Genomic DNA, 13,054 nt, shown 5'->3' on the forward strand with positions numbered 1-13,054 from the left:
TCATATAAATATTTAAAAGTTTGCAATTATATTTGACATTTATGATCCCACTGTAACAAAATACTACAAAAATCCTCCGAGCTCATGATTTATCTCATAGTCCTTTTAAAAATTTGTATTTTTCTAAAGTAACTGAGGCTAAACAAAGTCTTTATTTTAGAAATTAGAGTAACACTGTCATCTAGAACAAACATTGCTCCTGCAATGATATTGGTTAGCACAGACATCTTCAAGCAGTACTTTAAAGTTTAATTCCTGTTCACAGGACAATAAAAAGGTTAGGCAAGCCCTGACAGTGTGGTTCAGTTGGCTGAGCCTCATTCTGTGCACTGAAAGGTTGCCAGTTCGATTCCCAGTCAGGGCACAACCCAGGTTGCGGGTTCGATCCCCAGTCAGGGTGTGTATGGGAGACAACGGGTCAATGTTTCTCTCTCTCCTTCTCTCCCTTCCTTTCTCTCTAAAGTCAATTAAAAAAAATTAATTTAAAAATGTTTTTAAAGTTTAGACGAAAAACAATTCAATATCAGTATTACAATGTAAAATGTATAACCAAATTCTTTAAGCCATGAAACAAGTGTAGACTTTTTTTGCCCTGGAAAATAAACAGAATTTTAGGCTTCCTCTATTCAGTATAAAGAGTTTAAGTAAATTTTTTTCAAAGCTCTGCAAAGAAAACATACTCTTCATCTTCTATAACATTGGTTTGTGTATCTGGTTTTCAGTATCAGAAGGCTGCAAACTTTGCATTAGCACTACAACCCACGAGAAAACTTTGTAAGCATTTGAAATAGAATGAGAGTCATTCTAGTCTGATATCACTGGGTTGTACTATACACAGCTCCACATAAGTTAAATAAGACTGATCGTTCTAAAACTGCTAAGAGTAAGAGGAGAGCTTAAATACTTGCAAAATAAGCATCAAGATCTGCCATAATTAAGCTACATGCTAAAAAAGCACCAACAGATTACAATAGGGCAACATGATTTCCATTTCTAAGTTCAATGAAAATTGCATATATTCAGTTTTTATTCTTAAACACAAATGGTGTATACTATATCAGGGCTGCCAACCCCAAGAAAGATGTGAATACAGAAATGACCTGAGCCAGCTTCAACATTATTTTTGTAGTAATGTGTATAAAATCCAACCACTGCTTGTGCAAACTTCGGAAAACCAAGCCTAAAAGATAAAAACCTTTACACCTTGTAAATCAATTATACTGTTACCTTATAGAAAAGTGAGGCTCAAATTTACTTCCTTGAAAACACAGCACTAAACAGTTTCTAATATAGACATCTATCTGGTAGTTAAGCTATGTCTAATGTGTATGTAGAACCCCTAAGATGATAACACATTGAAGAGTTCTTTTGAATTATATGTATTCAGATGATAGTGTTATAATTCAAATTGAACAACAACAAAAATCTCAACAACACAAGAAATGGAAGAAATAAAAATTGATTTCTGAACCACATGTGTACAGCCTCCCACGAGAGAGAGTGACTCTGGGAAGTCCAGGCATGGAGCTGATATGCTGCATGTGAAGACAACTGCATATATTAATTCAAAGGAAGAGGGATAGCCCATACTCTATTTTTTGTTTTGTAACTAGGTAGGCCTCAAAAAACTTTTATCAGTTTTTTTTTTCTCTAATAACACATCTTTTCTAAATAATTCTCACTCTGCATTCCAGAAAATATAAGAAACGGTTTGCAAGAATTCATGTAAATATGTTTCTCTAAGGCCATGAACTGGTTTGCTAATTGCATCATTTTATTCAAGTAAGAAGCTGTTCTAGAATAAGGATTCTGTAAAGGAAAGCAATCACCTTCACCTCTCAGGCTGCACAAGTGTTAGGTCTCTACCCCTCAAAGCCAAAAGGTAGAATGCTTATTTGAGCATTAGCAAAATGGTCTCGATTTACATTTTTAAATATCTAATGCATGTTAAGTTTTTCTGGTAGATTCTTTTTGTATATTACCAAAAAAAAAAAAAAAAAAGGCGCGGAAGCTTAGAATAAGAATCTTTTTTTTCTTATAAAGGCCAAACAGATACTTCTTGACATGCTGTCCTTCACACAATGGCATACTGTTCATATAAAAGGTCTCTTATCCTGTAAAAATCTTGGCAAAGGCAGCCTTCTAATCCAATGCGTCCAGTTTCCGTCTAGAAACCAAGTAAAAAAAAAAGTTATTTAGTACATTCTCTCACCATTAATAATGCAGACATAATAATCAAAATATATTAACTAGATTACTTTATGATTGGTCAGGAAACGAACTGTTCACAGAATATGGATATATTATTCAAGTCATGAATTTTACATACATATAAATGTCAGAGAATTCAAATTCAAATTTACAATAAAATTATCAAGTCTTTGCAAGTCATTTTTAAAAGCTTTCAAGGTCATCATTATGAATATAAATTACTGATTTCCAGTTTTGTGAAATTACCAGTCAAGAATTACAGAATTCAAAATGACAAAACATCAGAAGCATTTGTTCAATCCAACCCTTATTTGACACACTTACTCTGCGGACTGCTACTTGATTGTTGCAAACAAGGACACCTCCTACAAATTCAGCTTGAATCCCCTCTCGTAAAAGAACTTGCTTGAAGTCTGATAGTCTTGGTTCGTTCATAAAAACGGATTGATGTCCAGGAACCTTGGATAAGGTTAAAGAGGGAAGAATAACTTCAAATCGACTATCAGTACACAGTTGTGCTAAATAAAGTAAAATAGTCCATGGTCTTTAAGAAATTTTCTATTATTCCCTGATGTCCTTTGACACATTATTTCAAGACTGTAAATCACATTCCAAGTTGTTATTCTGAATTTTACCTCATTATCTGACATTACAAAGCCCTTCACATTTTCTGAATGTTTCACAATCAATTTTATTAGTCATGCCTCTTAACAACAGAGAGACATCTGGTAATGTTATGCTCTTCACTCACCCACTTGCCTGAAGGGGTCAACTAAAGTGTCAGCAGGCAGAGATGAACCAAAAATCAAAAGGATTTTTGTTTCAGGTTCTAGTCCTTTGCTTAGTTCACAGGGTGATTTTCTCCTGATCCCCGTTCCACTTTCCTCCTCCCTCAGAGCGAATGCAGTGGATACCATGCGTTTTAGAATCAGAAAGGCAAGTGGTTCAACCTAATGCTGCTACTCGGAAATTGCTTTGAAGAGTGCTAGCTTTAGCACGGAAAGAAAAACCATTCCAGCTCCTCCCAACCTCCAGAGTAGCACTGGCAGGGAATCCGGTGGCAGGGCCGTCTCTCTGTTTCTTGTTGCTTAGAAGGGCTCAAGGCCACTTGACATGCATGTAGGACTCTATTAATATAGTTTTAATGTTGTCATTAAGTTAATTCCCTGAAACCTTTGCTAATTAAGTAGATATCTCTTGAGAACATGTCAATACTAGAACAGAATTATATCTAGACTAAATAAAAGATTTCTAACTATATCAAAACCAAGTGATTTGGACTGAACTGGCAACAGCCCAAACTGGAGTGCAGGAGTATGACATTCTTAGAAACTATCAACCCTCTGACTAGAAGCAGCTAGAGAATTCTCACAATCACCAAACTTAACACTTAAAAATCCACTCTGAAAAAAAAAAAGAAAACATGAAACAATTGTATATCTTATTTTTTTATCCTCACCTGAGGACATTTTTCCATTTTTTTGTTCAGATAGAGTGGGAGGGAGGGGGAGAGAGAGAGAGAGAGAGAGAGAGAGAGAGAGAGAGAGAGAGAAACATCGACGTGAAAGGGACACATCGAGTGGCTGCCACCCGCATGACCTACCAAGGCCAAGGACAAACTGCAACCGAGGTACGCGCCCTTAGTGGGAACCAAACCTAGGTCTCTCCGGACTGCAGGTCGATCTCTAACCGCTGAACCAAACTGGTCAGGGCCAGTCTACATTATTTTAAATGGTTAAAAACATACTAGAAAAATTCAAAGGATGACAAATAAAAAGAAGACAGAAGCAGCACATGCTTTCTTACCTCATTAGGTGGCAAGGGTTCCAAAGTAGGAATGATCTCACTTTCTTCACCTATTTCTTTCTCATCATCTCCAAATAGACTTTTCATGGCCTTCTGTTGGGCGATAACACTGGAATCTGAAGGTGCGTCCACTTGCATTTCTGAGTCTTCTACATCATCCTTTAGTTCTCCTTCTTCTAGAATGACTCCCGTGTCCACTTTGGAAACTCTCATGTCTAAGACACCATCTATCCAAGCTAGTTCAGCATCTTTTGCCTTACAAAACTGAAGGGAACTAACAAGTGAGTCTTTCAATCTCACCTAGATATGGAAAGGGAAGAGAAATAAAAACCCACAGAGTATAAATTAACAATGCAAGATAACCTATTATTACCACTTTCTAAGTCTGGTAATGTGTATTAAAATTTCAAACTCACTCATCTGATCTTCACCATGACTGGTAATGATCAATGACCTGAAAGATCACTGGGCCCGACTACTTTCCAAAATAATGGCTGTTAAACCTGACCACACACTGGGGACACAGCAATTTTTTCTTTACTGTATCAGCACCAGAGCCCCACCTGAAGTGATTCTAATTTAACTAGTGAGACTAACACCGGGGCACTGAGACCCCAACTCCCTCAAAGCTCCCCAAATGATTTTCATGTATGGCCGAGGCTGAAACCAGTAGTAAGTGTCACTCTCTAATACGTGATGGTACTAGAGCAGTGCTGAGTGCTCGGTGTTCCAAATACACCACGAGCTTCCATGCACAGCTCCATGTTCTCGGAACGCTGCTTCCTCTAGCTTTGTCGAGAATGACTCTTTGGCCCGGTGAATTCTAATCCATTTTTTCCAAACAAATATATAGACATCACTTCTGCCTTAACTGACACCATCTCCCACTACCAAATAAGAGTTCATCAATCTCTCCTCTATTCCTCTCTTCTGGGCCTGGCTCTACTTTTTATTTTATTGTTTTTCTGTTAGTAGAACCCTGACATGTGTGAATTTTTATAAAACTTTTGAATTCTTGAACACTCGCCATTCCCCTCAGCTGTAATTTTTGCAAATGTTGTTCCCTCTGCATGGAATACTTTCTTCCTGCTCTCTCTTTCTATATACAACCCAGAGAACCCATCCATTAGGATTTGGCTTAGTTATCCCTTCCTTTGGGAAATCTTCTGTAACCTCTAAATATGGGCTAGGGTCTCTCTCTATATACTCTCATAACATCCTCTACTTTCTCTATCAAAGGTATAACCGTGTGATAAATACGATTTCCTTGTTATAAGCCCCATAGACTAAGATCTGCTAGGGCAGGGGGCCATGTCTGTTTTACCACTGTATTCCTAACATAGCTTCCGTCCTCATCTGCAGCAGAAAGTATTCACTATGATGTGGCTCAAACAGCAGCACGTTTACCTGGTAGATGTGAGTCTCACTGGTGGCGTCCACGGTTTCGTGCAGCTTCGGCATGTACACTTTAATATCTTTGCCACCGAACGCTCGGCAGCACTCCGCAAGGTCTTGACTGGCCTCTGGAGGGCCATGGACAATGATCAACTGTCGTGGTTTCATCTGATTAATAATCTTTTTAATAGAATCCCCATCAGAGCGTCCTTCATAGTCTATGTAAGTAACCCTGGCTCTGTAATTAGAACATGATTATTCAATCTTACTTTTCTGATAAGTTCATTCGAAAACTAGGTTTTTAATGGCTTTTATTATCAGGAAAGAAACATATACAGTATATAAAATGAGGATTTGAGGAAGGCATGTATTATATTATTAATATGTATTTGGGGAGGAAATTATGGATTCTCTACTTATTAGAAAAAATGGTTCACTATATAAAGAAAAATAAAACTGGATCTTGACCTAATGCAACATAAAATAGCAGGTGAATTGAAACCATAAAAAAACAAAAACAAAAACAGCACAGCTGGTGTGGCTCAGTGGATTGAGCCTCATCCCATGTACTAAAAGGTCCTGGTTTGATTCCAGGTCAGGGGACATGCCGGGGTTGCGGGCTCGATCCCCAGTAGAGGGCGTGCAGGAGGCAGCCGATCAATGTTTCTCTATCATCGATGTTTCTATCTCGCTCTCCCTCTCCCATTCTCTCTCTAAAATATCAATAAAAACAGCCCTGGCCGGTTTGGCTCAGCGGTTGGAGCATCAGCCTGTGGTCCAGAGACTCGAGGGTTCGGTTCCCACTAAGGGTACGTACCTCGGTTGCAGTTTGTCCCTGGCCCTGTTTGGGATCTTGTGTGCATCCGGGAGGCAACCACTCGATATGTCCCTTTCACGTCGATGTTTCTCTCTCTCTCTCTTCCTCTCTCTCTTTCTCACTCTATCTGAACAAAAAATGAAAAAGTGTCCTCAGGTGAGGATAAAAGTAAAAATTAAAAATCAATTAAAACATATTAAAAAACAGCCCTGGCCAGTTTGGCTCAGAGGTTGAGTGTCGGCCTGCGGACCAGAGAGTCCTGGGTTCGGTTTCCGCTAGGGGCATGTACCACACACACACACACACACACACACACACACACACACAAAACATAAAAGCAAACAGTGAAGCTTTAGATTATAGAATAAAATGTAAAAATTATCATTGTGATCAAGGACAGGGAAAGACTTTTTAAATATGAAACCCAGAAAACATAATGGAAAACATTTTATTATTTCCTTACATCAAAATTAAAGATGTTTTTAAACAAAGTAGACCATAAACAACTCTTATAACCAAGTAACAGAATGGGAGATGATATTTATTGGCATCTAAACCAATCAGTAATAACATCCAGAAAATACAATGAACTCCTCAAATCAATAACAAAAAGGCAGCAACCTCTAGAGAAAAATGCATGAAGGACAAACATGGACTTTACTGAAGAGAAAACAAAAACGGGAACAAGCAGTTGAAGAGATAACTAAACTCAGTAATAATCACAGTAAAACAAATCTGAACAGTACTGATATATTACTTTACACCCATCAGACAGGAAAACACTGAAGAGTTAGCTAGTGCCAAATGTTGGTGAAGCAGGGATAAAGGAAGCCTCCTGCTCTGCTCGTGCAAATATAAACTGGTACAGCCATTCTGGAGAGAGTTTGTGAGACTGTTTATATGCATTATTTAGACCTTACCTATACCCAGGAATATATACTAAATGATATCACTGGACACATATATACCAATTTGCTCTCTAATGAGTTTGAAATTCCAAAATGATGATTTATTGGTGTTATTAACTGTACCAAGTAGAAAAGGAAAAAAGTTTTCTTAACTACTTTAGATCACTACAGTACTTTAAAGACGTCAGGGCACAAGAGATGAATGGTTTAAGTCAAGGGGTATATTTTATAAAACAAGCACTTAGGAAAATTAAACCTATGAATTGTATTCACCTGCTACTAGACACTAAAAATGCCAAAAAGAATGTTTCTTTATATAAATGTACAATTTCATGTTTAATCCCCTCCTCTCCACCAATTTAATTATTTTGGTATTCAGATATAATTAATGAAGAAAAATACCTCCATACTTCACAAGTTTTTACAATAAAAAAGAAATTTAAATTTAAAAATGCAAACATACCAAGAGATATTCAGAAATTTCACTTTGGAAACAATGTAAATTATATAATTCAAGTGTTTGAAATTCTTATTTCCAAAACACAATGAAAGCACTTACTTTATTTCAATAGATTCTGTCATAGAAATACACTTTGTAGGAACATCAGATAAATCCTGATCCATGGGCTCGTCTCCATTCGTCAAACCAGATTCTAATTTGCTTTTTTCTTCTTCAGTAGCTTGAAGTTCTGGCACCAAGAAATCCTCTGGTCTAAATAAATAATAAGTCTCTAACTAGAAGTAGTAACAAGCAAGCTAGTATTATGTTACATATAACTAACTAGTAGATGGCATAATTTTTACTCTTCATGTATCTCAAGATTTAAATATACATTTGATCCAAAGCCAATGCAACTTCATAATATCAATTATCAGATGACTGCATATATTATGTTCTTCATGACCATTAAGGAGTACTCTTTTTTTTTTAATCCTCACCTGAGGATATTTTTCCATTATCTTTAGATAGAGGATGGGGGGAGAGAGAGAAACATCGATGTGAGAAAGACACATTGATTGGCTGCCTCCTGCACGACTGCAACGAGGCACATGCCCTTGACCAGACTCAAACCTGCAACTCTTTGATCCGAGGGCCATCAATTTAGCCTCTGAGCCAAACAGGCCAGGGCTCCACTTCACTTTAGATAAAGTAGAAGGAAAAAGGGGGAGAGAGAGAGAAACATCAATGTGAGAAGGATTGGTTGCCTCTGCATGATCCTCACGAGGGCCAGGGATCAAACCTGCAACCCAGGTACGTGCCCTTAATTGGGAACTGAACCTGCGACTCTTTGGTCTGACACTCTAACCACTGGGCAACTGGCCAGAGCTAAGGAGTACTATTTAAAATATACTGTTATGCCCAGCCACTGTGGCTCAGTGGTTTGAGCATCATTCCATGGACTGAGAGGTCCCAGTTAGATTCCTGGTCAGGGCACATGCCCAGGTTGCAGACTTGGTCCCCAGTAGGGATCATATGGGAGGCAGCCAATTGATGTTTCTCTCTCGCATTGATGTTTCTCTCTCTCTCTTCCTCTCTCTCTAAAAAAATAAATAAAAACATAAAAAATTATAAAAAAATAAAAACACCCTGTGAGCTAGTGAGAGCTCCTAACAGATCATTAGATGTTAGTGGTTAGTATAAGTACTATTATAACCTGGACCTGCATTTGCTTCTCAATTTCTGTGGTTTCCCTTGCCAATTCCCAATTCTTATAAATTTCAGACCTCCTTTAAGATCCCCAATCCTGCCCTGGCCATTTTGTCTCAGTGGTTAGAGTGTCAGCCTGCAGATGCAAGGGTCGCAGGTTCGATTCTCAGTCAAAAGCATGTACCTGGGTTGCAGGTTCCATCCCCAGATTCAGTCAGGGTGCATGCGGGAGGCAACCAATCGATGTGTCTCTCTCACATCAATGTTTCTCTCTTTCTCCCTCCCTCCCTTCCACTCGCTCTAAAAATCAAGGAAAAAAATATCCTCAGGTGAGGATTAATAAAAAAGTAAACAAACAAAAAAGACCTCCAGTGCTCCCACTGCTGCTCAGAGAAAGCAGGTAATTCTCTATCTGTACATTAACAAGACTGAGATACAAAATCATTACCTCCCTCAAAAGCCTTCATTCATCTTCATTTCAACAAACTGTTAACACATCTATCTTCCCATATTTGCTTCCAGTATCAGAGAGTTGTATGTTAAAATTTAAAAACAAACTTGTACAAACATTTTCTCTAACTCCTGTAATTGCCTGTGCCCAACTCCCAAATGCACTCACACTCCTGGGAATCCCAGCCTGTCGCCTGGCACCCAGACAGCTGCAGCAGCTTCTTTCCCCTGCAGTCCAGTTTCTCCCATTGTGATCCACATAATGACAGCAGCAGGAGCAACCACTTAAAGTGATTTACTGTAAGTCAGGTCCTATGCTAAGTGCCTTAAAAACACAACCTTGTTTAATTCTTACCCCTTTTCAGATAAGGAAATCGAAGCTAACGAGCACCATCCAGCCCTAACCGGTGTGTTCAATGGTTAGAGCGTTGGTCAGAGGACCAAGGAGTCATGGATTCAATTCCCGGTCAAAGGCCTATACCTGGGTTACAGGTTCAATCCCCAGCCCTGGTCCGGATCTTGCAGAATGCAACTAACTGATGTGTCTCTTTCATGTTGATGTTTCTCTCCCCCCACCCCCAACTCGCTCTGAAAAAAAATCAATAAAAAAATACCCTCGGGTGAGGATTAAAAAAAAAAGAATACTGTCCATATGTTAAACAGATTGGCCTCTAATTAGTGGAATGATAAGCAAATTCACCAATGCTATTTAGATTGTTCTTCTTCTTCTCTTCTATTTTAGAGGGCCAAGTACACAGAGAAATTTTCCTAATTAAACCCAGGAGTGACCGACGTCCATGATAGGCTTAAGACAGCACGATCAAAGTACAAAGAGAGTACAAGAGAGGGCCCAAACCGTGTTGGGGTAGCAAGGAAGAAATAAGGAACGTTCCCAGTAGTTTGTGGGGCCAGAATAACCAGCCCAGAAACCTGGGATGGGAAGATGGAATAAGTCATCAGGGAAAACATGCGCAAAGGTGTAACATGAACCAGCTGAGAAGGAATCTGACAAGGCTGGTGCCACCAGGGTGGAGAACATACCAGAAGTATGTAGGAAAAAAGGGAGAAACCAGATCATGAAAGACCTCCTGCACTGTGCTAAGGCACTGACATTTACCTGAAAGTGACAAGAACCCCAAAGGATCTTCACACAGGATAGTTTTTTCAGACTGCAGATTAGAACATGTCATTTCAGCTCTTTTTCTAATAGTGGGTATAGATTTTACAGATTTTCCATGGTTCCATTCATGCTATCTCATGTTTCCCTTGTAAGTAAAACATGTGCAACACTATCTGAGACATAACCCATTTCCCAAATTTAACATAATCCCATCCATCAAGTTATTCCTATCCTGTATCTCTCTCCAATATGTGTCCTTTACCTCTCTTTTTAAGTGGGAAATAAAAGTCTTGATCTTAAGTAATAAAACTATCAGCTTTCCTTTAATTTTAATTCTCTAGATGATCCTCCACCTTTCCATTTGTTCATTTCAAACTATAAGTCTATTACTTTTCCAAGCTGAGGTATTCAGAAAGTGACAAGGTACATGACGACCAGAAAGACCAAATTCACTGAGCTCAAATGGTAACACACTTGATACTTCTAATCTATAAGAAAGAAAAGCTAGTTTTGCTCACATACTTGATAATTTCTCCATATTCATCCCATTTAATTCTTTCTTCTGGGGCAGGAAACATAGGATAAGACTTTTTAGCCTGTTTGAAGAAACTTCCTTTACGACTGCCTTCACCTTTCATCATCAGGTCGTGCTTAGTCTTATGAGCCGACGGCTGGTCAATGTCTTCCTCAACATCACTTTCATCACTGGAATCTATATCTGCCCTAGGAAGATTTTGGAATAGATAAAGGTCATAAAGTTGAAAAAGATGTTGAATTAATGCCCATAAAATTATTATTGAATAATGAATATTAACAAGATGCTAATACAATAACAATCAATATTACTGGGTTGGTATTTTGTGAAACACAGCATTAACTGCCAGTTAATAAATACATACTAATATCAGCAATGAAAGAATTTGGTATTCTAGTGCCATCTGAAAGCTGTAATGGAAGTAATGAGGTTGAAAAAGTTAAATATTTTCAATTAAACTTTTTTGCCTTAGAAATAAGTTTTTCTCAAATTACATGAACTTGTATGTCTGAAAATAACTCACTCTTTTGACTGCTCAAGTTTTTTAGCAGCTTCTTTCTTTAGCTTCTCCTTTTCCAAGTATTCTTCAAGTTCTTTCCCTTCCAGCTTTACACGTTTCCTCAACTAAAGAAAAATAGCAGGAGAAAGGAAAGATCAGTATTAGGGGGTTAAGGCAGTGGGTGGGAGATACATCACATCTCTAAATTGATTCATCACCTTTAAACTAAATTTTCCTCTGAAATTATTCAAGTGTCCATTTCGTGCACTTAGAGAGCCTATTAGATTGGTACGGAAATTGAGCTTTCGCATTTCTAGGATGGGTTTAATTTAAATCAAAATGGTTTCAAATCACCAATCAGGAAGAGAAAAATATAGCTAAGTATTTTTATAATTTAGTGCAGGTGAGGCCTATGACATAAAACCCAAAAGTTATAAAGGAAACATGAATAAATATGGCAACATGAAAAATAAAATCGCTTTAGCATTTTAAATCTCATAAAAAATTTAAAGGAACTAAAACTATTTGCAGCGCTAGCAGAAGCTACTGTTTTCCTAAGAAAAATATGATCAAACATCAGAAAATAATAAACTCTACATAGGCAATTTCTAAATAAGAAAAACAAATAACTAACAGCCATAAAGACATGTCTAATTTCATTATTATTTTTTAAATGTATAATCTTTTTAATGTAATACCATTTCTTTCTTTCTTTTTTTTTTTTTGTGGTACGTGCCCCTAGCAGGAACTGAACCCGGGACTCTCTGGTCCATAGGCCGACACTCAACTGCTGAGCCAAACTGGCCAGGGCGTAATACCACTTCTTAACCAATGAAATTGGCAACACTAACTACTATATGGGAAAAAGGTACCTTCATCTACTATCTATGGGAAAATTAGTTCAACTATGTTAGAAGGCAATTTGCCAACATCTAAAAATAAAAATGTGCTTGTCATTTCACATAGCATTTCTACTTATAGAAATTATCCTACTAAAATAATCACACAAATGTGAAAAAAAAAGTTTACTGGAGCAATATTTGTGATAGTAAAAAACTTGACACAATTTAAAATTCATCAACACAAGGTGATTTAATCAGTAGTTCTCTAATTTTTTGATCTCAGACTCTAAAAATTACTGAGAATTATCAAAGAGCTCTTGTTTTGAATACTTTTTTTAATCCACACCTAAAGATAATTTTAAAGTTGATTTTAGAGAAAGAGAAATATTGATGTGCACCCTGATCTGGGACCGAACCCAGAACCTAGGTATGTGCCTTGACTGGGAATCAAACCCACAACCTTTTGGTGTACAGGACAATACTCCAACTGAGCCACCCGGCCAGTGCTAAGTATTCTTTTTTTTTTTAATTTGGTGGTACATGCCCCTAGTGGGAACCGAACCCGGGACTCTGGTCCGCAGGCTGATGCTCAACTGCTGAGCCAAACTGGCCAGGGCTAAGTATTCTTGATATTACATTCAAACTAAAAAAGTAGTAGTTTCTTAAAGGTTAGTTATAATATGGAATCTGAAACCATACCAATAACTTTTTGTACTGTTACATGAAAATGTACTAATTAATCTTGCACTTTGTCTTATTTTTTAATTATTTTTTATTCATGAAAGAGAAAGAAACATCGATTTGTTGTTCTACTATTTATGCA

The 13,054-nt window shown here is 37.6% G+C and overlaps 1 protein-coding gene across 4 annotated transcripts in view; it reads right to left on the reverse strand.

The window, feature by feature from the left end:
- Nucleotides 1-1,098: 1,098 nt before the first annotated feature.
- Nucleotides 1,099-13,054, reverse strand: part of CPSF2 (cleavage and polyadenylation specific factor 2) — a 33,983-nt gene continuing 22,027 nt past the window's right edge. For 3 of the 4 annotated variants that reach the window (XM_036271652.1, XM_036271661.1, XM_036271680.1), the window contains 7 exons: nucleotides 11,414-11,514; nucleotides 10,878-11,078; nucleotides 7,697-7,849; nucleotides 5,425-5,650; nucleotides 4,018-4,317; nucleotides 2,536-2,670; nucleotides 1,099-2,167 (listed from right to left, as the gene is read on the reverse strand). In XM_036271652.1, the coding sequence (XP_036127545.1) occupies nucleotides 2,075-2,167; nucleotides 2,536-2,670; nucleotides 4,018-4,317; nucleotides 5,425-5,650; nucleotides 7,697-7,849; nucleotides 10,878-11,078; nucleotides 11,414-11,514 (1,209 nt within the window). In that variant the 3' untranslated portion in view covers nucleotides 1,099-2,074. The remainder of the gene's footprint in view (nucleotides 2,168-2,535; nucleotides 2,671-4,017; nucleotides 4,318-5,424; nucleotides 5,651-7,696; nucleotides 7,850-10,877; nucleotides 11,079-11,413; nucleotides 11,515-13,054) is intronic. The other variant, XM_036271670.1, reaches the window with a different exon arrangement.

Source organism: Molossus molossus, unplaced genomic scaffold (genome assembly GCF_014108415.1).
Source record: "Molossus molossus isolate mMolMol1 unplaced genomic scaffold, mMolMol1.p scaffold_m16_p_1, whole genome shotgun sequence".
NCBI classification, from domain to species: domain Eukaryota; kingdom Metazoa; phylum Chordata; class Mammalia; order Chiroptera; family Molossidae; genus Molossus; species Molossus molossus.